General features: G+C 42.5%; 1 protein-coding gene across 1 annotated transcript; it reads left to right on the forward strand.

Annotated features, from left to right (window-relative positions):
- Window positions 1-512: 512 nt before the first annotated feature.
- zbtb47b (zinc finger and BTB domain containing 47b) lies at window positions 513-27,544 on the forward strand. The gene is made up of 6 exons (XM_079660998.1): window positions 513-1,044; window positions 15,881-17,143; window positions 19,013-19,160; window positions 20,323-20,438; window positions 20,742-20,886; window positions 22,378-27,544. Exons 1-6 carry the CDS (start codon window positions 1,042-1,044, stop codon window positions 22,767-22,769), a joined length of 2,067 nt encoding a protein of 688 aa, XP_079517124.1. The 5' UTR covers window positions 513-1,041; the 3' UTR covers window positions 22,770-27,544.
- Window positions 27,545-27,628: the final 84 nt, after the last annotated feature.

The following is a 27,628-nucleotide window of genomic DNA, read 5'->3' on the forward strand; positions in this document are numbered from 1 at the left end:
AAATGACTCTGGAGAAGCTGCAGATAGAGCCATAAGAAATGAATGCAGCTGATTATTTAATGTTTAATGTTGTTTTTACAGGCAATAATTTAAGCTTTGTTAGTTCCAGGTTTAATATGTGCAATAAGTTCATTTCAATAAGTTCTGCAATAAACATTGAACCAGTCCGGCCCTCGACTAGTACCCATTTTTTATTTTGGCCCACTGTGTATTTGAGTTTGTACACCCCTGAAGAGATGTGGTTTATAGTAATTTACACACCATCAAAACACACAGTTATTACTATTATAAACATTCAAGAAATGATAGGGGCTTTAGGAGACACATTCATTGTTATGTTGTTGTTATTTTCAGTTTAGATTATATATTTTTCAAATAAAATTGCTAAATCAAATCACCAAAAACCCTAATTTAGTCCCAATAATTGAAATTCTCACATTTTCTCTAATTATGGTTATATTTAACTGCGCAAATTGTGATATTAAAATTGTATATGATGCTTACATATGTCAGAACACATTTATATATATTGTATAATTAAATTGAGTTATAATGACTTTTGTACTTTGATAAAATGCATGAACTTCCGGGCCTCCACATAGTCTGGCCTGTGACGTCACACAGTTGCAGGAGCGCACTGACAGGAAGCGCACTCAGGTTTTTGCGCGATATGGAGCTGCATGTCCTTCCCAATTTCCCTGCTTACGCCAGAAAATAAATAAATAAATAAAGTAGAGTATCCTACAAAGAGAAATGAGCCTGTCTGCCAACTCCACGTGAAACAGTGCGGTGTCCCTTTAACAGCGTCTGACAAATAGCCCATATGATCCCCGAGCTCCAATCACCAATTCCTCCTGCAAAAGCAGCCTCTGCATTTTTGTCTGTCTGAATGCTACAGCAGCACGGGGGGAAACAGGATTGAGGATAAGAGCAAAAACTGAAGAAATGTGACAATTGCACGGTCCTTTTCATGGCGGAGGGGAAACTGCTGCGGAAGGAGTTATTCTGGGACTCCTTTGAGCCTCGAAACGCTGGATCAAAATGGTAGGCTTCACAGGAGAGCGCTGCATTTTTGTTTATTTTTCTGTGTCCCGCTTTGATCTCTTGCACATTTCAGCTACTTAGCAGGCCGATGAAAACTTGCCACACTTTGTGCCTCCTTGTGTGTTTGCAGCAGGCACACCGTGTATCTCTGTGTAAAGTTTGTAACTTGCAGACATGGCACAAGTTGGAAATTGAAGCTGCTTGGAAGAATGCAATGGCTACAATAGCCACATTGATGCAGAGAAGGAGTTAAATTCTTTCATATCACGGCGCTCCTGCACACAAAAAAAGGGCTCAGGTCGTGACTGGTGCAAATGTAGACGGGATGAGAGAAAGTCCTTTAGAGCAGGACAAGTTTGACATGCATGCATACATTAGAGATCCCTCTAATGGAGGAGGAGATGTCACTCTTCATGTCGTAATAACTTCATTTGTTGCAGGTGAACCTCAGGTAGAGGTGCTATCAGCTTGTTTGAAGTGTCCTAGTACAACGAAATGCAGATTCCACAGTCTGACAGTCAAAGCAGAACTGTTTTACTGGATCAGGAATGCTCTATTTGTCCCACATCAGGGAAAAGTACACATTACAACATGGAGAGTGGACATATTATACAAACAAAGTATGCACACTTTATTCATAAAAAACAACAACACAATAAGTAAAAACCGATAAGTACACCATGGTAAAATAGTGGCAAAATATATTTTAAAAAGTGACCATGTAAACATATTGAAGTGGGTGGTAACGTTTACAGATTTAAAGAAAAATACAGTGTATTGCACAAAGTTTGATATTCACAAGCAGTTTTATGCACACAAGGGATATGTTGGTATCCTCTTGTACAGAGCATTTCCCCCATGTTTTTATTCCCCTTACATGATAGGAAGATAGCCGAGCACAGACAGACTTATGGGAATGGAGAGGCAGACAGTGCGCTCTGTCTCCAGGGTCATATTAGGATGCCTCATTAGGAAAGCATGTGGAGCCTGATGCAGTGGTGGAGTAATCCCAGTGCGCGTTCACATCTGGAGGCTTGGGTTAATATCTGGGTCAGGGTCAGCGAGGTCAGATCTGGTGCTAGCTGGGTGGCTTCTGGTGCTGCAAAGAGAGAAGGAGAGAGGTTTTTTAGTCCATCGGAGAGTAATCTGCGAAGTGTAATGCGCCGGTGATCTGAGATACTGTATCTTTTGAGTGTTTGTGCCCCCGTTAATTTCTGTTTGTTGACATGAAAAGCTGATTAGTGTGTGCTAATTTTGTTTTTATCATTAGCCTCACATAACCTCCCGTATTTGTGGATGAATTACTGAACAGGCAAAGGGGTTTAGGGGCCCCAAGCCTGGACCAGAGCCCTCGGTATAAAGAGACATTTACCGTAGGCAAGTGAATAAAAAACACTAAGAGACACAACACAAGTTAAAATAGACGCAAATGTCAAAGAGATGACAAGGGATCACAAAAACATGACAAAGAGTGCATGACTAGTTTGAAAATGACAAAAAAGAGACATGAAATAGTCGTAGTTTCTTGATCTCTTTTAATCTGTGTGCTGGATTGCCTTTAACATGCTACAAGATCCATTGAATCATAATCCGCCTACCCTTTATTCGAATGTTTGTGTTTCTCCAAATACGATGGATTTGCACAAATATAAACCCGTTTCTCTGCCAACTTTTAAGTGTCCGAAGCGCTTTTTTTTTTCTGTGGGCCACCTGACAGAGTTTAATCTCAGCGTTGTCAGGTCCTGAGTAGCTCCTTCTCCCTCCTCGCAGGGTGCTGTGAGTTTTACGTAACTGCCTATTCAGAGCATTCCTGCCCACCCTTGACTTCGAGGCGTCACTGTCTCTGGGTGCTGAGCGAGGAAACGGTCTTTAGTCCTTGTGACAAGTGCAGCCATTCCCGAGCCCTGGCAACAAACTCCAGCTCTCCGTGGAAACTCGGAGCATACTGTAGGTGCTGCTTATTTATGCCCCTGATATTAAGAACAGTGGACAAGGCTGCAGAGAGCAAGGTCAAACTCACATGGCTTATGTAAGGTGGCTTTTGTTCTTGTTTGTTGATTTGGCACAAGTTTGTCCGACGGGGTGGATTTTACTCTTGGTATACATTCACATTTTTATTGTTTTTCTCAGCAGTGGCAGCCTGGGAAAAGCAGTTACTTTAATCTATCCCGTATGGCACTTCACTTCGGAGAGTCAAACAGGCTTTCTTGTTCTATGTACACCTTAAATGAGGATTTCTATTAGCTTTCCATTGACAGACCTTTATAAACGTGTTCTTAAAGCTATTAGCTGAATCCAGAAAGAGAGACTATGGAAGACGGGAGTGAGTTGCCATGCTGTTGTTGTAGAAAGAAAATACAAAGAACAACTTAGAAACACGAAAACAAATAACATATTAATTGAAATACTATTTAATCTGTAGTGTTTTAAAAATAGACTTATTTGGTTTCTTTGCAGACAGTTTGATAAGAACATTGATCTCTTTGTAGACTTAATATGAAGCTACAGCTGGTGGTTGGTTAGCTTAGCGTGAGGCCTGCAGGGGTTTTCAAAGTGTGGGAAAGTGAGCCTCCCCTCACCTCAGAGAATATAAGAACAGCCGCGCCCCCCTCCCAATTATTATTACTATTATTATTATTATTATTATTGACCCCCACAAATAAAAACATATATTTACACACACACGTAAAGTCATCATCTTAACAGTTTGTTATGCTCATCGAGTCATCCGTGAGCAGAGCATCAAGTTGGCATGTCTATAAGAGCTGAATGCGGCGATTACCATCTTGTTCAGCAAAACGCCTCACAAACTTATTAAGATCTAAGGCTTTAGTGCGTTTTGATTCAATGCTGAGTACAGCCAAACTTGACAGTCTCTTCTCTGTCATTGTAGACCGCAAATACCTCATTCCTTCCGTGTACTTGGGTCCGAATGCGCCGTCCCGTTCAAATGAAATCGCCGCCAATCACATTTCCTCGCTCGCACCAAGGCCGGGGAAGGGATTACAAGGCTCGCGTTTTATGCTGCATTCAATTGCACTCGGACATTAGGGATTTTCTCTCATAAATGTCCGATGAGCCACTTAGCTTAGTTTAGCATGAAGCCAGGGCTTAGCTTAGTTCGAAGGCAACCAAATATGCCCACCAGTGTCACTAAAGCATAGGATAAAGCAAGTATCCATACATAAACTATTAACTATTTTACAGGTATTGTGTGTCTGACGATATATCAAGGAAGTGACTGCTCCTACATTACCAGGGAAGCGGGAAGTCAGTCGGGGTTGCGGCGTGAGTGCGGTGGGAGGGGGTGGGGGAAGATTTTTTTTTTTTGAAATATTGAAGTTAAAAGCATCAATCTGGTGCACTTTGAAAGCAAAATTAAGAGATCTATGGATACATCTCTCAACACCCATATGAAACAGAACTGTAAGCAGATTTTCTTTTTCTTATATTTTACAAATCAATCTCCTTTTAAACTCTATTCTTGTTTTGTCATATAGTATTTCATAACTTTTTTTCATATATTCTCTATGGCTGTCCATCTCTTAATGTTCACATAGAAACTAGCTGTCATTCGGAATATCATTCAGAAGAATTATAATTTCATGCAAAAATCTGTCACAAAAGAGGTTGCACATTTAAATTCAGGTTTTGTTATGGCAACCTCAGTGGCCAAACAGCCACATTTACTGCTGCAAATACGTTCAAACATGTGGTCGACACGTAAATCAGTGGCATGCCACAATTACAGCAGACTTTTTCTCAGAAATACTGTCACATAACATATATATGAGTGCTAAGTTGATGCTTAGCTAAGCTAACTATGAAACACTTTGACAAGACTCAGGATCAACTGTGTACTGTAAGGCTCTTCGAGCTTCATGTCGAACAGTAAGTCAACATTTCCCAGAGAGCTTTATATAACATTTAGATTGTATGACAAAGTGTTTATTTAATGTCTCTGGCTAGCTATAGCTACTTGCTAACGGTTTAGCTTACCCCTGCGATTCAAAGTAACGTCAACGTAGCTGTAATTTATGCTTTGCTTACATGTTCGCATAACTTGGAAGTTTACAGACATTTACATACCTTGTTCACCTGGCGCAAGTGGTGGCTCTGGGGTGGTTGTGTGAGCCACCACTTGAGATTTGTCGTCTTTTTTAAGAAAAAATCTTCAAAAACTCTGAGTCCGACTGACAGTTTAAACATTGTCACAGGATAAGTACCTGTCAGCCAATAAAACAGATGTTTATTTCCATTCAACTCTCTGGTTAATCTGGTGTCTTGCCTCTGTTGCATTCACTGAACACGGGAAATTACAATTCTGCCGTTCTCTCATGATGAGGTTCAGGTAAAGCACGGTTCATGTATTATATTAGCACGGTTCATGTATTATAGGGAGAATTGTCCGGGGCTACAGAAAAAACATTCTGGGCTTTGGTCCTGTATAATAACGTCATATTAAATGCAGTAATTTGGTCTTTAGCAACAGCTTGTGAGAGCAGTGCATTCATCGGTGTTCGTTTTAATGCTGCCAGTTTGTTGACTGCCTGTGTGTTGATGGGACTTCTCATGCTCCCTAAATGTTTCCCCTGCCTTTCACCAGTTCTTAAATCCTGCTTTCACAAAACTCCCATCCCTGATCTTGTCTGCACTGACAAGCTTATTTCTATAGCAGAGCAACAGAATAAGCACACCACATTATCACTTTCTCTTATATGGTGAAGCTTTTTATAGACTGCTTACAATAAAATGCTTACTCAAAAATAGTAACTCAAAATAAAACTTTTGTATTGATTTGTTTAGTGAACTTTCTGGAATTGCAATTACAACTCTCCGCCAACAGATGGGGGTGCTGCAGCCCCCTCAGCACCCCCCCTTCCCGCGTCCCTGTACATTACATTACATTACATGTTACTTTTATCCAAAGCGACTTACATACTCAATACTTTAGGCAATTCCCACAGGAGCAATTTGGGGTGAAGTGTCTCAGGGACACAACGACATGCTGACTGCAGTGGGGTTTGAACCTGTGACCCCCTGATCCGAACACCAACGCGCTAGTCCACTGCTCCTAGCCAGTTGACGAGTGTTATTAAAAAGCTATGCTTAGCTAACCAGTTGCTGTACATTCAAATGTTTTATTCTGTCCAACTGTTTACCATGAAGCCAATGAACACAATCTCCAAAAATGTGAAACTATTCTTTTAAGCTCATATTCATAATTTCTCTGTCCTGCATTGATTGGCTGTGGCTAAAGACAGCCGACGCTCCTCCTCTACCTCTTTTTCCTCTTTGTCCTCTCTGACCTTCTATCAAACATATCAACTACACATACACACACACACACACACACACACACACACACACACACACACACACACACACACACACACACACACACACACACACACACACACACACACACACACGCGCACACACGCACACACACACACACAGAGGGAAAGATTCCTGCCACACCACTGAGATTCCTCTGATAAGGAGCTCTTTAGAGTCTTGTGTTGCGTCTCCTGTGTGTGTGTCCTGCTATGAAAGGGATAATACAGATATCTCAATTTCATCGTGTAATGGCCCTCGGGTATGTCTGCACCTGCTCGCCACTTCACATCAGAGTGATCTGTTGTCTCTAATGGATCACTTCAAAGGTGCATCGTTCACTCTTTGTGCCTTAAATTCGGGCAAATCCCATTTTGACACTCCAGTGACTTTTTTATGATATATGACAATGGGAAATATCTCCCTCTGTCTTTATTGCGCCACAGGTATTTGGTTTCACATATCTGTGATCACTGATGAATTTGAATGCTCATGCGTGTGCGGTGCTGGCTTGGGAACAGTGTGTGATGACTCCAGCGGAGCGCTGGTGTGTGAAGCGTTGTAACGTGTGTGTGTGAGGAGGAGATGCCAGCATCACCACGGGCCTCTCTCTTGGCCGGGCTTCCTGACTCAGCGCTTCCTCTCCCAGCTCCGAGCTGGCAGAGCTTCAGTGCGGACGCTCCAACATCATCACTACACACACACACACACACACACACACACACACACACACACACACACACACACACACACACACACACACACACACACACACACACACACACACACACACACGACCGCCCCTGGCTAGCCTCTTTGATTTACCAACTGCCCGTCATCTCAACCAGCCAGTTGATGTCTTCTTTCAACATCACTTCTGATTGGGCAACACACACACACACACACACACACACACACACACACACACACACACACACACACACACACACACACACACACACACACACACACACACACACACACACACACACACACACACACACACACACATACCATGTATACATCACTTCAGGGGACATTACATTGACTTACATGCATTTCCTGGAGACTTATCCTAACCATAACCATAACCAACACATGCCTAACCCTAACCCTAACCCTAATCCTAATCCTAACCAAGTCTTCACCCTAAAATTAATGATTCCTCTTATGGGGACCTCCAATTTGTCCCCATAAGGGCGGCTAGTCCCCACACGTGACTGTGTAAACAGATTTAGGTCCCCACAAGTATAGTAATGCTAGGCCACACACACACACATACACACACACACACACACACACACACACACACACACACACACACACACACACACACACACACACACACACACACACACACACACTCAGCTTTACCCAAACTGATAACACACACTGTTGTCCGGCATGTTTAAAACAGAAATGGACTTCATGCAGCTGAAGCAATCCTGCTCACGCTGTCAGATTTGTACCATACGTCGCTAAGATGCCGCTCATGCTGTTCTCATCCTTATTTTTTGTTTGTGCATCCCAATTTCATGCTCGGCTAAACGCGTATCAGTCGTAGATTGACTTGTCACCTGTGGTTGCATTAACATATAGATGGAAATGTATTTCAATCTAAAGGTGAAAGCAGCCGGAGAGCTCCACCAGGGCGAGGTCCAAGCTGCTAGATTAGGGAAGCCTTCAGTGTGCAGCGGAGATTGGATGTGTAGGATTAGAGCCGCAGAAACGCTGATAATATTGTCTTTATTAATTGCAGTCGGCAGTGAATGCTGTGGTAAAGAAAGTTAACTGTTTTGCTAAACTGAGGGGAATGAAATAATTAGCCGAAGGGGTGGAAAGAGAATAACCATCAGCTCATTTTTAAGTTATTCAGGATTTGCCATGCTGAACATTTTGCCTGTAATCTCAAGTGTTGGGGCAGTTATTGTGACCTTTTTCTTTTTACACATCATCTCTATTGGCTAGCGCTCTAACACATTGTACGTGATAAACTAAGGGGCGGGACATCTCTAAGCGGTTGACCAATCACAACAGATCCTGCCAGCTAACCAATCAGAGCACACTGGGCTCTGGTTTCAGACAGCGTATGAGAAAAATAAAGAGCTTTTTGAACCTTGAAGCATGGAGACATGTAGAGACACTAGATACTGATATACACCTGAACATCAGCAGGAGAGGACTCTTTAAAGTAGAGACACTACATACTGATATACACCTGAACATCAGCAGGAGAGGACTCTTTAAAGTAGAGACACTACATACTGATATATACCTGAACATCAGCAGGAGAGGACTCTTTAAAGTAGAGACACTACATACTGATATATACCTGAACATCAGCAGGAGAGGACTCTTTAAAGTAGAGACACTACATACTGATATATACCTGAACATCAGCAGGAGAGAACTCTTTAAAGTAGAGACACTACATACTGATATACACCTGAACATCAGCAGGAGAGGACTCTTTAAAGTAGAGACACTACATACTGATATACACCTGAACATCAGCAGAAGAGGACTCTTTAAAGTAGAGACACTACATACTGATATACACCTGAACATCAGCAGGAGAGGACTCTTTAAAGTAGAGACACTACATACTGATATACACCTGAACATCAGCAGGAGAGGACTCTTTAAAGTAGAGACACTACATACTGACATACACCTGAACATCAGCAGAAGAGGACTCTTTAAAGTAGAGACACTACATACTGATATACACCTGAACATCAGCAGGAGAGGACTCTTTAAAGTAGAGACACTAAATACTGATATACACCTGAACATCAGCAGGAGAGGACTCTTTAAATATCAAAGGAGGACTATGTATTAAACTCAACTTTTTAATGTGTCTGTGCATTTGACCCTGGTGTGTGTGACCTCAGCTCTCGCCACCCGCTGCCATGGCTCCCGCCTTCAGTCATTGATTTTTATTAGCATTTTTTATCATAGCGCTGTAATGATCACCACAGGGCTTGTTTGAAGTGAGACCTGAGTGCAACATGTCTGATGAGGGGGTACGGGGAACATTTAGATTAGATCCTCCCTCTGCGTGCATCAGCAGTGTCATCGCACGCCATGTTTCTGTTTACTGACGTGGGCACCAACGCATGATTGTGATGCAGGTGAGCGTGCGGGGGGGGGGGGGGGGGGGGTCAGGGTTGCAGATGTGAGGGTGGGAGAGCTCGTGCCTCAGATACTGTATGTGCTTCCTCTACCTCAAGGTCAGTGCTGGGTCTCTGTGCTGATTGGATTTGTTGAGGAGGGAGTGCAGACTGCAGACAGAGGAGAAATCTTCCACTAGACGGATTATGAGAGAATGGCAAAAGCCCCCCACCCCTGTTATATGGCTAAAACACTGATGGCTTCGTGTCTATGTGGTCACTTCAACTTGTTCAGTGTCTTTGTATTCATTTTTCACCATTCATCTTTTGTTTTGTGGCTGTTTCCTCAGCTTTTAGTCATGTTATGATTGTTTTGGCTGTGTCTCTATTGATTTTGCCTTTGGTTGTTTGGCATCAGTTTCCTGTCTTCGTGGGTTTCTTTTGCATCTTCATTGAGCCTGGTTTTTGTTGTGTTTTTGTTTCTGCAGTCGTGTTTCCAAACTTTTCAGTCATTTTTGCATCTTCTTGTAATCGTTCTGCCTGTAAGTCAGTTCGCCTTTTTTGACTCTTAAATTGGTTATTATGCATCTTTTTTCTGTGGTTTAGCTTTCCTCTGTAGTACTTTCCCATCTAGTTTGTATTGAGTCTCCCAAGTAGCAGTATTGCTTCTCTTTTTGGTCCTTTTTTTGTCAGGGTTGCCTCTTTTTCTGTGTTTCTGCCTGTCTTTGTAGTGATTGAGCTTTTCCCTTTGGTCGTTTCACATCAGATTCGAGTCATTTTGGGTTCGATTGTAGCAGTTTTGTGTCGTTTTCGGTTATTTTGATTCTCTGTCATCTAGATGTTTCTCTCCAACAACAATGTTGAAAATCACTCAACAGTGAATGGAGTCTCTTACCCGGGGGACCTGGGAGACCTTGGGCTTCCTTTCCTGTATCATAGACCACATATTCCCAGGAAATCAGGGCTTACTGCTCTGGCTCAGCTTCTCTGAGACCTCACCTGTGTTTCCTCTGGTGTCAGCAGCAGGAAGGCCTGCTATGCTCAGAGGACACAGAGTCAGTCATTATTACCCTGATGACTTTTTAATGGCTGTCTGATTTGACTATGCCAGAAACGACGTGCCCTTGTGCCGTTCTTTTTTGTTTGTGCTTACAACGTGATCCCACCACGTAAAAAGCCCTCTGATGTTACTCTGAGGCCAAACTGCATGATCTCTGTGTGTAGCTTGTATTCAGGCCCGTCATGCTTTGCTCTCGTCTGGTGATGACTCAGGGATTTGTGTGTGTGTGTGTGTGTGTGTGTGTGTGTGTGTGTGTGTGTGTGTGTGTGTGTGTGTGTGTGTGTGTGTGTGTGTGTGTGTGTGTGTGTGTGTGTGTGTGTGTGTGTGTGTGTGTGTGTGTGTGTGTGTGTGTGTGTGTGTGTGTGTGTGTGTGTGTTCTCCCGTCTCCATGCCAGTGAGCGAGATGAGGCCTGACGCGGTGCCCACTCTCCTTCCTCCGGGTGTCAGTCACGTCTGGCCCCTCAACAGGAGCCCCTCTCTGCTGAGTGTGCTCTTTACTGTAGGTTGAAGGGCTCCATGGGCGGAAGGGGCAGAGCCAAAATACCTAAACTTCCCGCTGAGTGACAAGAAGGAACGAGGCATCATGGGATTGCTGTCTTAAAGGGGCCTCATTATGCTTTTGGGGGGTTTTCCCTTTCCTGTAGTTAGTTATACCAGATATATTGATATTTGAGATTCAGTGCACTATAGTGGTATTGACTGTTGCCATATCTCCCACAGACGTTTGTTTAGAAAGATAAAGAAGGTGAAGTGAGAGGACACTGAGTTCAGTCTGAGACTGTTGGCAGGCGGCACAGAAAGATTGAACCCCCGCAGTGTTTCCCCCCCCGGGACTCTGTGCTGCCTGAATACAACCTGCCCTCCATTGCACTATTGATGTGTGTGTGTGTGTGTGTGTGGGCTCTGTCATTGGCTCCTGCTAATGGCTCTGCCTGCTCACCACAGCAAGCAAACAACACACTCATGATAGATGTTTTCTAGTTCCCTGCTCATAAATCTGCTTTTACCTATGTGAAAAATATTTGCAGGATTACAGTGTAGGGAAATGATAGCTGTATTTTAACCAAAAGCATTTGTTTACATGTGGGAGTAGTGGAAATTAGATATTAGGTACATTGACTCAATAACTATATACTGTATTTCCATTTAGCAGCTCTTTCACTTGTAAGGGTGAACATGGCGTCACACTACATCTCAGTGAGCAGACGAGAACTTTTTTAATGGCAGCTGTGTGGAGGTCACACCACATCCCCAGTGACGGAGAGTTTACAGAGCAGTAAATCCACACGGGCCGTCCTGTGCAGGTGCTGGAGGGAAAAGGGCATTCTCACCAGTGAAAGTCAAATTAGAAAGAGAGATTTTTATTCTCACACTCGTATCTGTCTGGCTCGGGTCCAGGAAACAAGCTTCTGCCAACAAGCGACATGGCTTAGGATTCTCCACTTACTGTTATATCACAAGCTTTGATTGACACATTCATGATAACTCAAGCTAACGGCTAGTCAACAGAGGTAATTAGTCAAACGAATGAAGTAGCTTCCTCTTGGTCCGAGCAATAATCCTGTGCATCATCCATCAAAACTGGATTAGTGCTAAACTAGTTTCCAAGTTTGAAACCTAGAGTTTGAATGAAGGCACTGCCATCAGACATATTTTTGTTGTGTCATTATCTCCCCAAAATGCATCTGCCCTCCAAAGTTGTTCAAATATGATGTCTGACACTCTCAAGTGACCACCAGTTAATCAATGTTTTACAGGGCCAAGTAGAATAATTTAGATTAGATTCACTTTATATATTAAATTAAATGTAAAATAAACAAACTAAAAGAGTAAATATATACATGAAAACTGTAGAATATAGTATGTAAACGTATTGACAGTTAAAGATATCTACAGAGTATCTCTATCCAACACACAATGGAAGATTGCCTTCTTCGAAATTCTACAGCAATCCAACATATAAGATTATAAAACAGTTTCAGTGTGCAACAGGTCCTCCACATTAGAAGAGGATCGCCTCACATGTTGTGCTTGGCAGATTAAATGCTGCGTGGATAGAGAGCTTTGATTGAAGCCTGTTTAAATGACACCTCTTGTCAGTAATCCCCCCGCTGCGTGTTTGTCACGGGTCAGGCCAAATATGAATAATGTATTGGGAGACATCTGACTGAGAGGCTGGTTAAAGGTGGCGCTCCGTCTAATGACAGCAAACAAGCTCTCTCTGCCTGACATTTGGGAGGAGGGGGGGGGGGGGGAAGAGAGGTGAAGGAATGACAGACAAAGATGGAGCCAGTTGGATGCAGTTTAATTTGCAAAGTAGGCTACTTGTTTGGCTGCAGTACTGAATGTGATGAAATGTGACTGGATGGCTTGAGCTTTATTGCATATTGTGACAGATGAGGCATGGAAACTGCAACTATTTGATTATGTAGTTTAAAGCATGAAAATAAAGCAGTGATTGAATGATTGAAACCCCTTATTTACCAGTAGTAGGGTGATTCTCTGAACCGGGTGCCCTTTGTGTCCCCCAAGCTTACTTCAAAGATTTTAAAAATGAAAGGAAACTACAACATGTATTTTTAAAGCACTGAATTAAAGGAACGGGCTGTTTTGCATTACAATGTAAAACTAAATATATATATTTAGTTTTGGTTTTATAATAATTAGTGGTCTTTGTAGACAACACACAATTTTGCATGTCCTCACTGAGCATCATCACATATTCATTGAATATTTAACAAATAACAATTGCCAATTATACCAACATTTTGATGCTAATATAATCATAATGTGTGTGTACTTTAACTGAGAAAAAAAATCTGAAAAATGCATGAATTATCTATGAAATTGCACTATTGACACTCATCTCCCAGTTTGTTTCAACCCCGTCACGCTATACATTTGACCCCCCTATTAAAACAATGGATAATTGATAAGTGTCAGTGTCTTTTATTTAATTAAACAATAGTTTTGCAAAATATTACAATTGTATGATGTCCTTAAATTCCATGTGGTGCTGTCTTAGCTAAACAAGGTCTCATGGCTACTTTTTGCCAAAAACTTCAACCCCTTCACATTTTTTCAAGGAAATTCCTAGTAATTATATATACTTTGTGCCTGAGTTGGGAACATTTGTTTTCTCAAAGTTTGAAGTAGTCCACTACCAGATGTTATGATCAAAAATGCAAAAAATTTAGTTTCATTTAAAAAAAATGTAAAGACCCAAAAGGCACCCGAATCAGAGAATCACCCAGTAGGTTTGGCTATAAAATATGTTCAGCTTATTGTTTAAAACGCATGTGATTGAAGATTTTGACCACATAAAAGCACCGGTGTAATGTCATTTACTCAAGAACTGTACTTAAGTAAATCATGTAGGTACTTGTACTTTGCTTTAAAATAAAACAGCACTGCTATTTTGGTTTTTAGCTTGCTAGCTTCCGACAGATAAACAGCTATGCTAGGCTAAGCTACTTGGCTAACATCATAATCAACAGCTACCCATGCTCCTAGCTACAGTTTGTTTCTGTTTTTATTCCGTTTACAATCATAACTGTGGCAGATTTGATTATCAATCAACAGTTGTAGTATTTTTTTAAGTTAGATATCACGAAATTAAACAAAAGGCTTCTAGTTTCTAGATGAAACTAATTTCGTTAGCCAAACTGTAGCTAACGTTAGCTCGACAATTCTGTCTCTGGCTCGCTTTTAATGTATCCACCTGACAAATATGAACTTAATCTATTTAAAGCAATTTTGTCTAAATAAATGAATAACACAGCTATTGATGTTTGAGTATGATAATGCTATTCATTTGATAGAATTTAAGCTTTTGACAGCGTTGTCTTATTTATATCTCCAGAAGCAGATGATCTGATTAAGGCTGCAGTGTCTTGCCCTTGGGCGACGCATGTAGCACGGGGAGAGATAACCTGATCTCTTCTCCTGCTCACAGTCCAATTTATCAGCTCAAAACTATGAATAAATCTAACACCTACATAATTGAATTCTTCAAACAGGCCAGATTTTCAAGGTTAGGCCAAGACGTGAATCCATTTCCCAGCTGTAACAATGAATTTTCCTTGATTTGGGAATTGGGCAGCAGGGAAAGAGAGAAGAACAACTAACACTCTTTGTTGTGCCATAATCGTCCTAAAATGAATAATATCTTGCCTTTTTTATTGCACATGTCTTGTCCTTCCCATGTTACTGTAAACACTGACAAATAAGTTATGTAGAGAATGTAATCATGGCTCACAGCTTCATCCTCTCCAGCCAAAGCAAGGTTTATATTAGCACTCGTCCTGTGTTGCCTCCAGGAGACGCCTCGAATTATAAACTCCATTAATTGTTTTCAGGGTTAGTTAGTATTTATTCAGCATCGTTTTCCTAATTATTTCTTCGGATGTGTTTTGTCTTGTGCATAATTCCCAGCTCCTCGGGGACAGTGTAGTTAATGGGTATGTGGAGGGAGCCAGCTAATGGGTGGGGGGGACGGCAATGAATACCAATGCTCAGACAAGTCAGTCCTGGCACAGACCAGACACTGTGTTTGTGTTTGTTGTGTGTGCATTTGTGTTGCTCGTGCATGAGGGCACATTATGTATGCATGTGTGTGTGTGTGTGTGTGTTTGTGTGTGTGTGTGTGTGTTTGTGTTTGTGTGTGTGTGTGTGTGTTTGTGTGTGTGTGCTCTGTCCCCACTTACATCCCGTCTGGATCGAAACCCTGCCCTTCCTGTGCTAAATTAAACCCACCTTGGGAAGTTGAGGACCTTGCACAGAGTGCTGAGTGTTACACCTTTTGATTTTTCCCGTGTGGTGCGGCCTGCCTGTGACTTTGTGCAGTGCAATAACATTCTGAAAACCAAATGATAACGGCTTCAGGATGTATTCATTTAGAATTGATATCAGTGATATTCAGGTCTCTACTTTGAGGTCAAATCAACACAGGTTGCAGAGCCTCTTCAGGCAATGATGGATCCTTTTCTCGTTTGAACATTGGTAGTCTTTTGTCATAACCAAATAACAACTTATCAAGAACGTTTGTTTAGACAACTTTATTAATTACAACTTTCAAAACTATATCCTTAACATTAGAATAACATAATAATGCAAATGCAAGTGCAGAAAATATCCAGTTGCATCAAACTGTATTATTCCACTAGGGGTATTTGGGTTGCAGCCAGGTTTTGTGAAAGGAGACAATGAAGTGATATGATAAAAGGAAATGTTTCTTGTACTAATGGCTTCCTATCTGAAACTTTAGCTGATCATATTTCTAAATGTCTTAACCTTTTCTCTGTCCTTCTCCCTCCGTCATCTGCAGCTCATAGTGGAGAAAACCACAGACTTCCCCTCTGCTGAGTTCTCCCTGGTGGAGGATGTGGCTCTGCACTTCACCTGTTTGATGGACAGGCTGAACGAGCAGCGCCTCTTCCAGCCCGACCTGTGTGACGTCGACATCGTTCTGGTTCGTCAGCACAGCACCTTCCCGGCCCATAAGGGGGTCCTGGCGGCCTACAGCCCTTTCTTCCACTCCCTGTTTGCGCAGAGCAAGCAGCTGAGGCGGGTGGACCTGTCTCTGGACGCCCTGACCTCCCAGGGCCTGCAGCAGATCCTGAACTTCATCTACACCTCCAAGCTGCTGGTGAGCAGCCGCAGTGTCCGCGACGTGCTCAACGCCGCCGCCCTGCTGCAGATGAGCGACATCGCGGCCTCCTGTCGCGACCTCATCAGCAGCCACTCGCTGAGGACCACCTGCGCAGACATGGCCAATCAGGAGGGAGCTGGTGTAGCGACGCCCTCCAACCTGCTGTACACGGATATCAAACAGGAGGCAGAGCTGGGGTATAAGAGGGAGGGCAGCTTCTCTGTGAGGGTGGAGGAGGCGGGCAAGACGAAGGTGGAGAGCAATGGAGAGGAGTCGAAGAGCCCAGACAGCCACGCCTCCTTCAACAGAGACCAGATCATTGTTGAAGTCAACCTCAACAACCAGACCCTCAACGTGTCAAAGGGCCCCGAGAGCAAATCAGCAAACATCATTGAGGCCGGCGCCATGTTTAGTTGCTGCCACGACGAGAGAGATTCAGAAGAGGAGAGCGAGGCGGAGAACGACGACACCGTTGGAGAAGAGGAAGATGATGACCTGAGGAGGGGGGAGATGATGGGGCAGAGCAGCGAGGAGGAAGAAGAGGAGGAGGATGAGGAAGAGGAGGAGAATACTCTAAACATTCCAGGTTTGGAGCCGCCGGCCCTGATGGATCGACCTCGCCGGGGAACCAGAGCCTTCGCCATTTCCTGTACAACCACCTCCATGAGGCAGACTCTCACTGAGGCGACGCTGGCCAATCAGAGGCCAGGGAAAAGGATGCTGGATCCAGACGGGCCGGGCCAGAAGGTGAGGCTGGAGGAGAAGCAACACTTCCCCTGTAAGAAATGCCCTCGCGTCTTCAACAACCGCTGGTACCTGGAGAAACACATGAACGTCACTCACAACCGCATGCAGATCTGCAACAACTGCGGGAAACGCTTCCTGCTGGAGAGCGAGCTGCTGCTGCACCAACAGACCGACTGTGAGAAGAGCATCCAGGTAGGACTCAGCAGTTAATTGGTTGAAGGACATCTCACTTTTTCCTAGTTTAGGTCTCCCACCAGCAACAGAATTCACAGCCAAATCAATGAATAGGTGGATTTGCTCATGTAGTCCATCTAAACCCACTAACATTTTGTCAATTTGAATTACATTTTGGATAGTTTGACACTTTGTAGAGTTTATAATTCTAACTTTTGATGTAGTCAGATAAATATAGGATGCTATCGTAGCTTAGTTGCACCATCCAATTGTTTACAGACCGTGTCCTTATCCATTATTTCCACTATACCAGGAGTCGGCAACCTTTTTGATATGAAGTGCCATTTAAAAAAAAATGTTTTATCAGCGTGCCAACGATCGAGAACTATCAGCAGGAGGGCGGGGGAGCCTCGCTGGAAGCAGTGTGTGGACCTGTCATTGCAACTTACATGATGCCGAATTTAACAAACACATTTAAATAATTGGTTTAAACGGCATAATAATAAGGACGATCGTCCGTTCTGTGATTCTCCAGAGCACACCTGTATTAGGGTCATGCAGAGTGAGATGAGATCGCTGTCGCTTTAAGAGAGAGAGAGGGGTGTGTGGCTTGTGCATGTGTGTGTGGATGGTAGAGCGACAGTGAGGGAACGTGTATGTTTCTGGAAGTGAAACGAAGCAGCAGAAAAACAGAGGTCTGTGTGATGTATTTTGTGAAACAGAAGAACAGCTAAATAAATGCAACGGCCTCCCAAGAAGAGCTCGCCTCTCTCGTCATTTAAGCTAAAGTGAGTTATTGAACCTGAAGCTTGCTGCTTCTGCCCTCCTTGACCACGGTCTGCGTGCCGACAGGAAAGTTCAAAACACAGATGGCCAGTCCGCCCCTTTGTAGCATATTATTTCGATGAGAGATGAGCAGATCGCCACTGGGCTTTCAACTAAATACACAGCCACGCAAAAACTGCGGCATTTGTACAGCTCCTTATGGGTACTGCAATTAGTGAAGTGCTTTCCTCCGTGGTGAAACGATCAGCTCTAGACCGCGGAGGAAAGCGGCAGAAAGTCGCTTGGAGTTAAAGAGAGCGGGGCTGCGTTGCGTGCATGGCTTCCTTCTGCAGGTAACGGGGAGACACGCTCTTGCGGCGGTCTCGATCAGGATCCGAAAATACAATTTAAATATTTTTGCACACTTATTCCACTTATTCCTAGTGTGCCACTGGTTACGGTGCCGCGTGCCAATGCTGGCACGCGTGCCAGGGGTTGCCGACCCCTGCACTATACTGTGTGAACTGTTTAGCTTATTTACTTACATTTGTATCCCTTATTTAGTAAAAATCTGCTGTATTTAATGATACGATCAACATTATGGATCAAGATGCAAATCCAACATCATCTACTCTCGAGAGTAAAGTCTATATTAGTGAAACCAACATGATTTTCCGTTTGTTACTGCGTAAAATATACAGAAATTAACACAGCTTGTCTAATTATGTTGCTTTCATTATTATGGAAGGCACTGTGCCCAATTATGCATTGTTGTTCCACACTTCAGACAGAACCCTATGCCCTTTGTTATAATAGCAGTCACAGCTTTAAAGTGTTATTCAGCTCTTAATAAGTACATGCACAGCTGCAATCATGCAAGTGTATTAACACCGATCAGAGTCAGTAGCTCTGTCAACTGGCAGTCAGTAATAATAAATGATAATGTGTTGAGTACCTCCGCTCTACACTCCTGCTGAGGGTTTAGAGATCATTTGCTGCTTTAATCTACTCACTCTAATTTTTCAGCACAGTGCACGCTCAAGTGTCTTTGCAACTCACGCACCTGCACTAGATCCTCAAAAAAGCTCCAATAATAAGTTTTGCCTCTTTTGTTCCCCATAGTGTGTAACATGTGGCAAAGCCTTCAAGAAGCTGTGGTCGTTACACGAGCACAACAAGATCGTACACGGTTACGCCGAGAAGAAGTTCTCCTGTGAGATCTGCGAGAAGAAGTTCTACACCATGGCTCACGTCAGGAAGCACATGGTCGGTGAGTGGCAGCCGTCCTGATTGGTCGCTTTGTTCCCGTTTGTTCGTCCAGGCTTCCTCTTCCACTGATTGTTGTGCAGAGATTTGTTTTGGGTGTTGTTTTCCTCTTCCACTTTTTTGGGAGATAGGCATCTTATTTTCGTACAATATCGGCTTCCCTAAAGGTGACCTATCATGCAAAATGCAATTTTGTACGTCTTGTATACATGAATATGTGTCCCCGGTGTTCCAGGGAACTCACCAAGTGTCAGAAAACACAACCCTCTCTATTTCCCTCCATACCCAAATCTCTTAAAAAGGGGCTGCAACGGATCTGATACAGACTGATCCAGATTTGAACACTTCTATGACGTCACAGAAGTGGCGCTACGGCTATTGGGCCAACTCCACCAATCAGGAGGAGACAGCCACGGACATTGCTGTTGGAAAGCGCTGGAGACGCTGTAGTACATATGCCAGGCCTGTAGATGGTGCTGTTCTCACAGAATCAGCCCATGATGCAAAGACATTGTTAAACTGAGCGAAATGAGGAATGGCTAAAACGCATGATCTGTTTGGTATTTTGAAAAAAATAAAAAGTATAAATATACCTTATATAGGTATGGTCCTACACTATATTATTCACATATAGCATGATAGGTCCACTTTAATGTAGTAGAGTAGAAGAATAAAGTAAAGTACAAGTACGTCAAAATAGTACTTTGCTACTTTCCACCACTGCGTCATTGTATCTCTATAAGTTTATATACGTCCTGTTTAGCCTCCCTACTGACTTGATCAAAGGAAATCAAAGGCAATAGATTTTTTTACCAGACGAGACACATCCAATACCCTTGGTGTAATTAGCCAATGAAAAAGCCCCAGTGTTGTTGTTTAAGTGCTATTTTAGGGTTTGCTTGTTTGTCCTATTGAGTGGCCCACTATTGAATCCCATTAACTTAGAGTGTGTGTGTGTGTGTGTGTGTGTGTGTGTGTGTGTGTGTGTGTGTGTGTGTGTGTGTGTGTGTGTGTGTGTGTGTGTGTGTGTGTGTGTGTGTGTGTGTGTGTGTGTGTGTGTGTGTGTGTGTGTGTGTGTGTGTGTGTGTGTGTGTGTGTGTGTGTGTGTGTGTGTGTGTGTGTGTGTGTGTGTGTGTGTGTGTGTGTGTGTGTGTGTGTGTGTTTAGCCCATACGAAGGACATGCCTTTCACCTGTGAGACGTGCGGGAAGTCGTTCAAGCGCAGCATGTCCCTGAAGGTTCACTCTCTGCAGCACTCAGGAGAGAAACCCTTCAAGTGTGAGGTTTGAGCTCCTTTAATATCCACTTAACTCACATGAGGAGTTTCACTCGGACCGAGACGTCCACCAGTGTGAAATTCCTGAAATGATTGGTGTCTGGGATGTAAATGAAATGAGGCTCTTTATGGCCGTCTCTTGTGAAATACTAAGGTCAAGGAATCTGGGAGTGGTGGAGAACCAGGATGAAATGTTTCAATGAGCTTTACAAAAATACATCTCACAGCTAGGATTTGAATTCAATATGATTACCATTTCTGGGACCATTTCTGACTTTGTGTAAAAAGTGTTAATTGGGTTTGATTTCAGAACTGCAGCGAGCGCTTCCAGTACAAATACCAGCTGCGCTCCCACATGAGCATCCACATCGGACACAAGCAGTTCATGTGCCAGTGGTGTGGAAAGGACTTCAACATGAAGCAGTACTTCGACGAACACATGAAGACACACACTGGTGAGTCACTTCCTGCATTGCTTCTAAACCATCTTCAAAGTCACTGTGTTAGAGCCAGAATTTAGATTTGATAAGAAAGGCCACCTAATTGTGACGTCTGTAGTCAACGCACTATAAAGGACTACAATTCCCAAGGTGCCTGGGCTAAAGTCACAGTGATGGGCAACCTGTTGAGAGACGCCGTAGAGGAACAGTTTTTAACCGCACACGTACTTACAAATCGTACAAGTGCCCTTTAAGTTATGAAGTTAGATCATCATTAGTTTTGCCTATTCCTTTTGAATATTGTAAAGGCCAATTTTCTTTGTTGCATGTGCAAAAGTTTGTTATTTTATTTTGAGCAAACACATCGCAACATCATCTAAACCATCGGAGGCCAAGCAACACTTCAAACTGTGAGTAATTTAAAGGAAAGAAACGAGTTAGAACTGTCTGTTTAAGGCGTCTAGTGGCTTGGTGGAAAGTCAAGGAAGGAAGCCACGACACACAGTAAAACAAAACGCAGACCAAAGTCTTACTCTGCTCCATGTCGAGTAGTTAAATACTTGTTGTTATGGTGCAAAAAGTTAACTATTTCAGCGTCCAGCAGACACACAGTAACGTTATTTGGAGATGTGTTGCTGGCCATGGAAGTCTCACCCTCTATTAGCTCTGTTTTGGTCTCATCCAACTCCTGAGGGAAATATCTTGCTCCTTTATCTGCTTAAAGGTGGGGTAGGTAGGTTTCAGAAACCGGTTCGAGATACACTTCTTGTTATATTCCATGGAATGCTCTTAACATCCCGATAGCAATGAATATCTGAAGTGCTTTGACAAAAAATACATAAAAAAATGTCATCTGTGGAAGCCGTGATGCTGTAAAAACTACCGGCTAAACGGATTGGATTGCCGCCCTGTCTGTCAGCCTTCCATCTCGTGCACGCACAAATGTATCTCGTGCCCTCATTGGGCGTGCCGTCATTGGGCGTGCATTGCAGCAGTACTTCCATGAATAGCCAGCTACAGGCGGCCACTTTCACCATGGCAGAGTTAGGTTCAACATCGTCTACTGGTCGCAAAAGAAAAAATGTAACGGAGCAAATTAAGAAAAGAAAGAAAGTGGAAACTAGGAGAAGTCAAACCGGAGTCGATATCGGAGTTGCTTTGGCTGTGTAGTATTGCTAACCTAGATGTGTTTAGCTTTGCCCGATATGTAACGTTACTGCAGCCTGCTCTCGCGGAGGAGGTGCTCTGTAAGGAAGTCTGAAGGAAGGGGCGGATTCTTTTTGGCTGTGTACTTTCAAATGTTAGTGCACTCGAGCCGGTTTCTGAAACTTACCTACCCCACCTATAATGCTCCATTACATTCACCCTCTAGTTGCTAGATCTGTCTAGATTTGGGCAGGTAGTGTTGACACTGACTGCTGTGGCTGAATACAATGCTATTAATTAAAGCCTTAAAGAGTTTCTCTCCCACACCCCCCCCCTCCCCACTTGACCCTCTGTGTGCAGGAGAGAAGCCGTACATCTGTGAGATCTGCGGGAAGAGCTTCACCAGCCGGCCCAACATGAAGCGCCACCGCCGCACACACACCGGGGAGAAGCCGTACCCCTGCGAGGTGTGTGGTCAACGCTTCCGCTTCTCCAACATGCTCAAGGCCCACCGAGAGAAATGCTTCCGCGTCAGCAACCCCATGGTGAGCGACGGCACCGACCCCCTCGGCCTCCACCAGCCTCTGGCCTCGCCCGACGTGGACTCTTCCGGCTCTGCAACCACACCCTCCGCTGCCTCTAACCCCCTCCATGGCTCCCTGCTGCACTCCATGGGTGGGCTGCCTCCCAGCCAGCATTTACCCCCACCGCCTCCCCTGTTTTCAGCCGGTAGGATGAACTCCAACAACTAACAAGCATCGAAAGCACTTTTTAGTTTTTCTCAGTGCTCTTACAAGGACTCCTGCAGCGGGACAGTGCTGCTCCTCCGTGAAACACTGGCTACATGGAAACCTCACCTACACCTACAACAATAAGAAATTGCTTTTTTACTCTGTTAAATACAATAGATAACCTCAGAGTCCAGTAGGACGTGTCATCACCGTGCTTCTCCTCTTGAGTTTCTCACCTCTGTTCTGGTTTTATTTTGGATTTTCCACCACACATCTCTCCAGAGCCTTGCACAATGCATTGATTGTAGCATCTTTTACTGAGTGGGTGGAGAGAGTACCTAAATCCTCCCTAATGTGTGGGGGGAGGTTCTTTTTTTTTTGTATCGTCCTCTGCCAAGATGTAGCGAGTGGTTCTGGTCCGATCCGGCAATAACCAAATGCTGATTTGTCTCTGAGCGTATTCATGTACGGCATTGCCAATAACCAAATCCTGTAAGCTCACCTGCTATAGTTAGATAATGTTATACAGCATTTATAATCGATCCTGCACCTTACATTTAACTCTAGTGATATTTAAAATGTACTCCTAATTGTCTCCCTTTTTATACTTGTGATTGTGTGTAAATCGTGGCACGTTAAGTCAATTTGTAAGGAAGCGAGAGAAGAAGATGTGATGCGTGGAGAGTCCGCAACGGAGTGTGTGGTGTTTGTAAAGGTGTGTGTGAGGAAGACTCGTAAGATGAGGGTAGGTCTACATTAAGCTAATCAACGCTTAAGCTTCCACAAAAGCCACAAGTCGGAGTCATTTGTTGAATCTTTTGCTTACATTAAGCAAGCGCTCCTCTCCTGTAGATCTCACTCTGAGACGATATAGCACTTTTCTGTGAGTAAAACCTAATGTAATCAAACCTACAGTATATTTGTAGGTTCAAATGTTCAAAAAATGCTAACTTACTTTTTCCAACTAAACCCAATCTGTGTAATACGTTTGCAGAAAAACGAAAAAGAGTGTAGGTATATTCACAACCTGATAGCTCATTAAGTGTGTACATTTCATCATTATGTATATTGTGAAATGTTAAAGCCTATATTACAATGCCTAAATCTCTCTAAGAGCACTGACATCCAGTACTTTTGGCACAACAGAAAAGGGCTCCTTATAATTACATCTCTATCATAAACAAGTCAATTTTGTATCTGAAGAAGTTGATCAAATTTAGGGACGTATGGTATGCAATTGCCCTCAATCATTTGTGGCTCTGTGTGCACTTTTGACAATTGTTTGTCCTAAACCTACTGGAGTAGAACAGAAAGGAATCCCTGTCAGTAAAAATGTCTGTAAGTAAAAGGTTGATATTTTGAGGAATACACACATTTGCTTTCTTGCCAAGAGTTAGATGAGAAGATTGATATGCAGCTACAGCTAGCTGCTGGTTAGCTTAGCACAGAGACGGGAAGCTAGCTTGGTTCTGTATGAAACCTAAAAAAGAAATAAATCCACCTAAATAGCACCAAAAGCTAACTACTTAGCAGGTAACATTTAAGTTAAAAACAATAATTTGTGTATCGTTAAAAGTAATCGTTTTTAAGCTATCTCCCTGTGAAATCCAAAATTGTCATTTTAACACTTTAAGGTTAGCTTTCTTCCTGTTTCCTGTCTTTAAGCTAAGCGATGCTAGGCTAGGCTAAAATAACCGGCAGCTGGCTGGCTGTAGCTTCATATTTAGCATACAGATATGAGAATGGTATCTTTGTGCTCTGCTAACTAGCAAGAAAGCAACACGCATACTTCTCAAAATATTCCTTTTAAATCTGACATTTCAATCAATTAATGATCCAAAAAGAGTCTCTGTGCACTATCGATGCACTCCCGCTCACTTTCTGTATTGATAGCCTACTTGTAGTGCATCCTATAGCGTTAACCTGTACATATTGTTACGGTGTGTTTCTCCCCCTGTGATTAATTCCTCATGTTTACATTTGGAGAGTCATTTGAATGTGTCCCCACGTGTCTTGGCTGGTACTACGGAAAGTTGGATTTTGTGGATAAGCTTTTTGTAAATGTTTGAAGCTATTCGTTGTTTTATTTAAGAAAATAACGCACCTTTTTGTAGTCTTGGTTCACCCCAGTTACATGTATTTCTTAAACTACCATGGTTAAATGGTAATGGCCACATTGAAAAAGGTACTTTTTTATTTTGTTTCTTCATGTGTCTAACACATGTTTTGTACTTTAATTTTGCTGCTTTTGTACAGGGTCCAGTTTGAAACTGCCCTTTAAATGAAAAGTCTAGAGCTGTTAAATTGTTGAATATATTCTAATCTAATTTAGCCTTACTAGACCAAGAGCTCCAGGGTCATAAATGGGCTACAGTTTTAGACGTTTTGAAGCAGTTTGTCGCCAACATTTTATACCAATCCAAGGATTCATCTTGTCTCTGGTAGATTGACAGAGAAGGCAATGTCACATAATCTGATGCTCTCTTGTGGTATTTTAGTGAACTGCACTCTGTTAGCTCCACTTAGGAAAGAGAAAAGGTGAAACATGTACCTAGTATTTCCCTCTTTACTGCTTTGAAAGGCACCAAGAGGCAATACTGAGATACTGTGGTTATAGTGTGTGTATTCGCCTTATACTTGGAGGGATTGAATGTTGCTTTGTGTGTTATAGATTATGATAGTATCTGATGGTAAAGGAGGAGGGATAGTAGTTAGTACTACTGATTAATGCACTTTGAATTTGATTGCCACGCTAGCCCATTATGGGAACATGTTTGCAGATACAAGGTGAACAACAGATACCGGAGCAGAGATGTGTAGTGAAAATATATCTGCCACACAGCAGGCTTAATCCAAAGGCAGACATTTTACATTTATCATTTTTGGAAATGTATGTTTTCGAATCATTTGAAAAAGCTCAAGTTCTTTGTATTTCTCTTCAAATATTGATCAGATTGTGGATTGGGTGCAGAAGTGGCAGGGGCCTGTTTGACATCATTGGCTGTTTCTGATTGGCTTGTTCCCCGATTACTACATTTATAAAAAGAAGTTCTGACCAATGTGCGTTTATTTAATGGGCTTTAGTCATATTTCTTTCTATGTGAAATTGTCAGTTGCCAAAATTGATAAATGAGAGATATTAATTATTATGAGCACTTTAAACTCCAGTTCCCCTAGTATGTTATTAAGGCTGATGCAGTAGCAATTATATGACCGGAAATCTGCTGATGGCACTTGTGTTTTTTATATTTCCATGACATAAGGATTATAGGAAATTACAAAAATGCAGTCTCTGCCAGAAACGTGTCCTTGGCCAGTGGTAAATCCTGTGAACCAACATTTTATTCAGACCGAGGGGACTTCAGAAGTGTTTGCTCAGACCCTAAAAACCTGTTTGAAGTGAGATGGAAATATAATAACAGCAGCATAAGTGATGGGCTTCCAAACCAGTGAAGTATTAATGAATGGATTTTTAATTAGTGAAGCAAATTGGGTCATATTGATCATTTTGGAGGTGATTATTTTGTTTTTAAACCCTATAAAACATTTGCATTTGATGACACGGCATTTTAGGAAGTGCAAAAATCTGAATCCACCCTCGGAAGCAGAATTTATTTGTAGATCCTTTGTCTTGGATTATTTAGCCTTCCCTAAATCAGAAGCAAACAAGACAAAAAAATGTAATCGAGCTCTGGAAAAAAGCTCCCCAAAATCCTAAAAAGAGTGTAAGTATTTGTTATTTAAAAGTGAAATGGCAGTGTAGCTGAGATATAAGAAACTGAGAAGGGAAACGTTTGCACAGGCAAGGCTTTATATTTGAAGATTAGCCAGATTGTCCTTTGCTAAGGCTTGCAGCCAAAGGCTTGTATTAGATCAGGCAGAAGTGGACCTGCCCTTGTCCTTAAAATAGGGTCTAACGGTGATTAAGTGGATGCCTAGACATCACAGTGACTTGCATTCTGCATTGCCCTCGAAGCAAATGTTCATCACGTCATGAAGCATTGAACATGGCAGTCGGTGCAAAGCAGAATGCTAATGGGACGGACAAATTGGGTCTCCATTAAAACTTGTGTTTTGGGTGTTTCGCTGCTAGAGCCAAAGTTTGTATCCGTGGCCTTCCTGGAAAATGTTGGGATTCATTTTAGTGGCTTCTAAGGTATTGACGAGAGGGGAGAGAAAGCATTATGTGTGTGTAAGAATTGAAAGAAATGTGTTGATGTTTTGACGATGAAAAAAGGTTATTTTTTTAAGAATGATGGGGCAGTTTTTTTGTCTTTACTTACCCGTGTTTTGGGGCAATTTTATGGAGCCCCAACACCGACCACACTTCTACATCTGGTCGGTTTTTGGGCTCCATGAAGACTTGAAAACAAGTTTGTGTTACTTTGCATTTGAAAGTTTGGTTGGCTGTTTTAATAGGTTTGTTCGAAGATGTGATAAGAACCACAATGTCAGTCAGTTCAAAGACGTATTCTCCACATACCCGCTACATTTTCCATACTTACTCATACTGCAGCTGTGTTAAGTCATAATGTGTACTGTTATTTCTCTACTTTATAATGTAAACACTATGTCTTAGTTAACTGGTGTACAAAGACCATGTGTAGGCAGTAGTTCAGCTATCTTAAAATACTAAAACCCGTTCGAGGACAGTAGTGTCTAGAGGTGCTAATAACATTAGACTGTATTTTCTGTCTTTTATTGTATTATTGACTAGTGTTTACTGTCTGTAACACAGCAGAGCGTAATGACATCATTTAAATATTAAACAATATAGATATATTATTGCAAACAGAGACGTGTGCTGTGTTTTTGTTCATGTTTGTTCCTCTTAGATTATGACTTGTATGAATGTAAAGCTTGTTGCAAACACATTTTCC

The sequence above is a fragment of the Notothenia rossii genome (assembly GCF_949606895.1).
Source record: "Notothenia rossii genome assembly, chromosome: 12".
NCBI classification, from domain to species: Eukaryota; Metazoa; Chordata; class Actinopteri; order Perciformes; family Nototheniidae; genus Notothenia; species Notothenia rossii.

Excerpts from the sequence above, each read along its gene's own strand:
- zbtb47b (XM_079660998.1), top strand. Across the intron at positions 17,144-19,012 it reads ACTGTGAGAAGAGCATCCAG|TGTGTAACATGTGGCAAAGC; the intron begins GTAGGACTCAGC and ends TGTTCCCCATAG. Across the intron at positions 20,439-20,741 it reads AGAAACCCTTCAAGTGTGAG|AACTGCAGCGAGCGCTTCCA; the intron begins GTTTGAGCTCCT and ends GTTTGATTTCAG.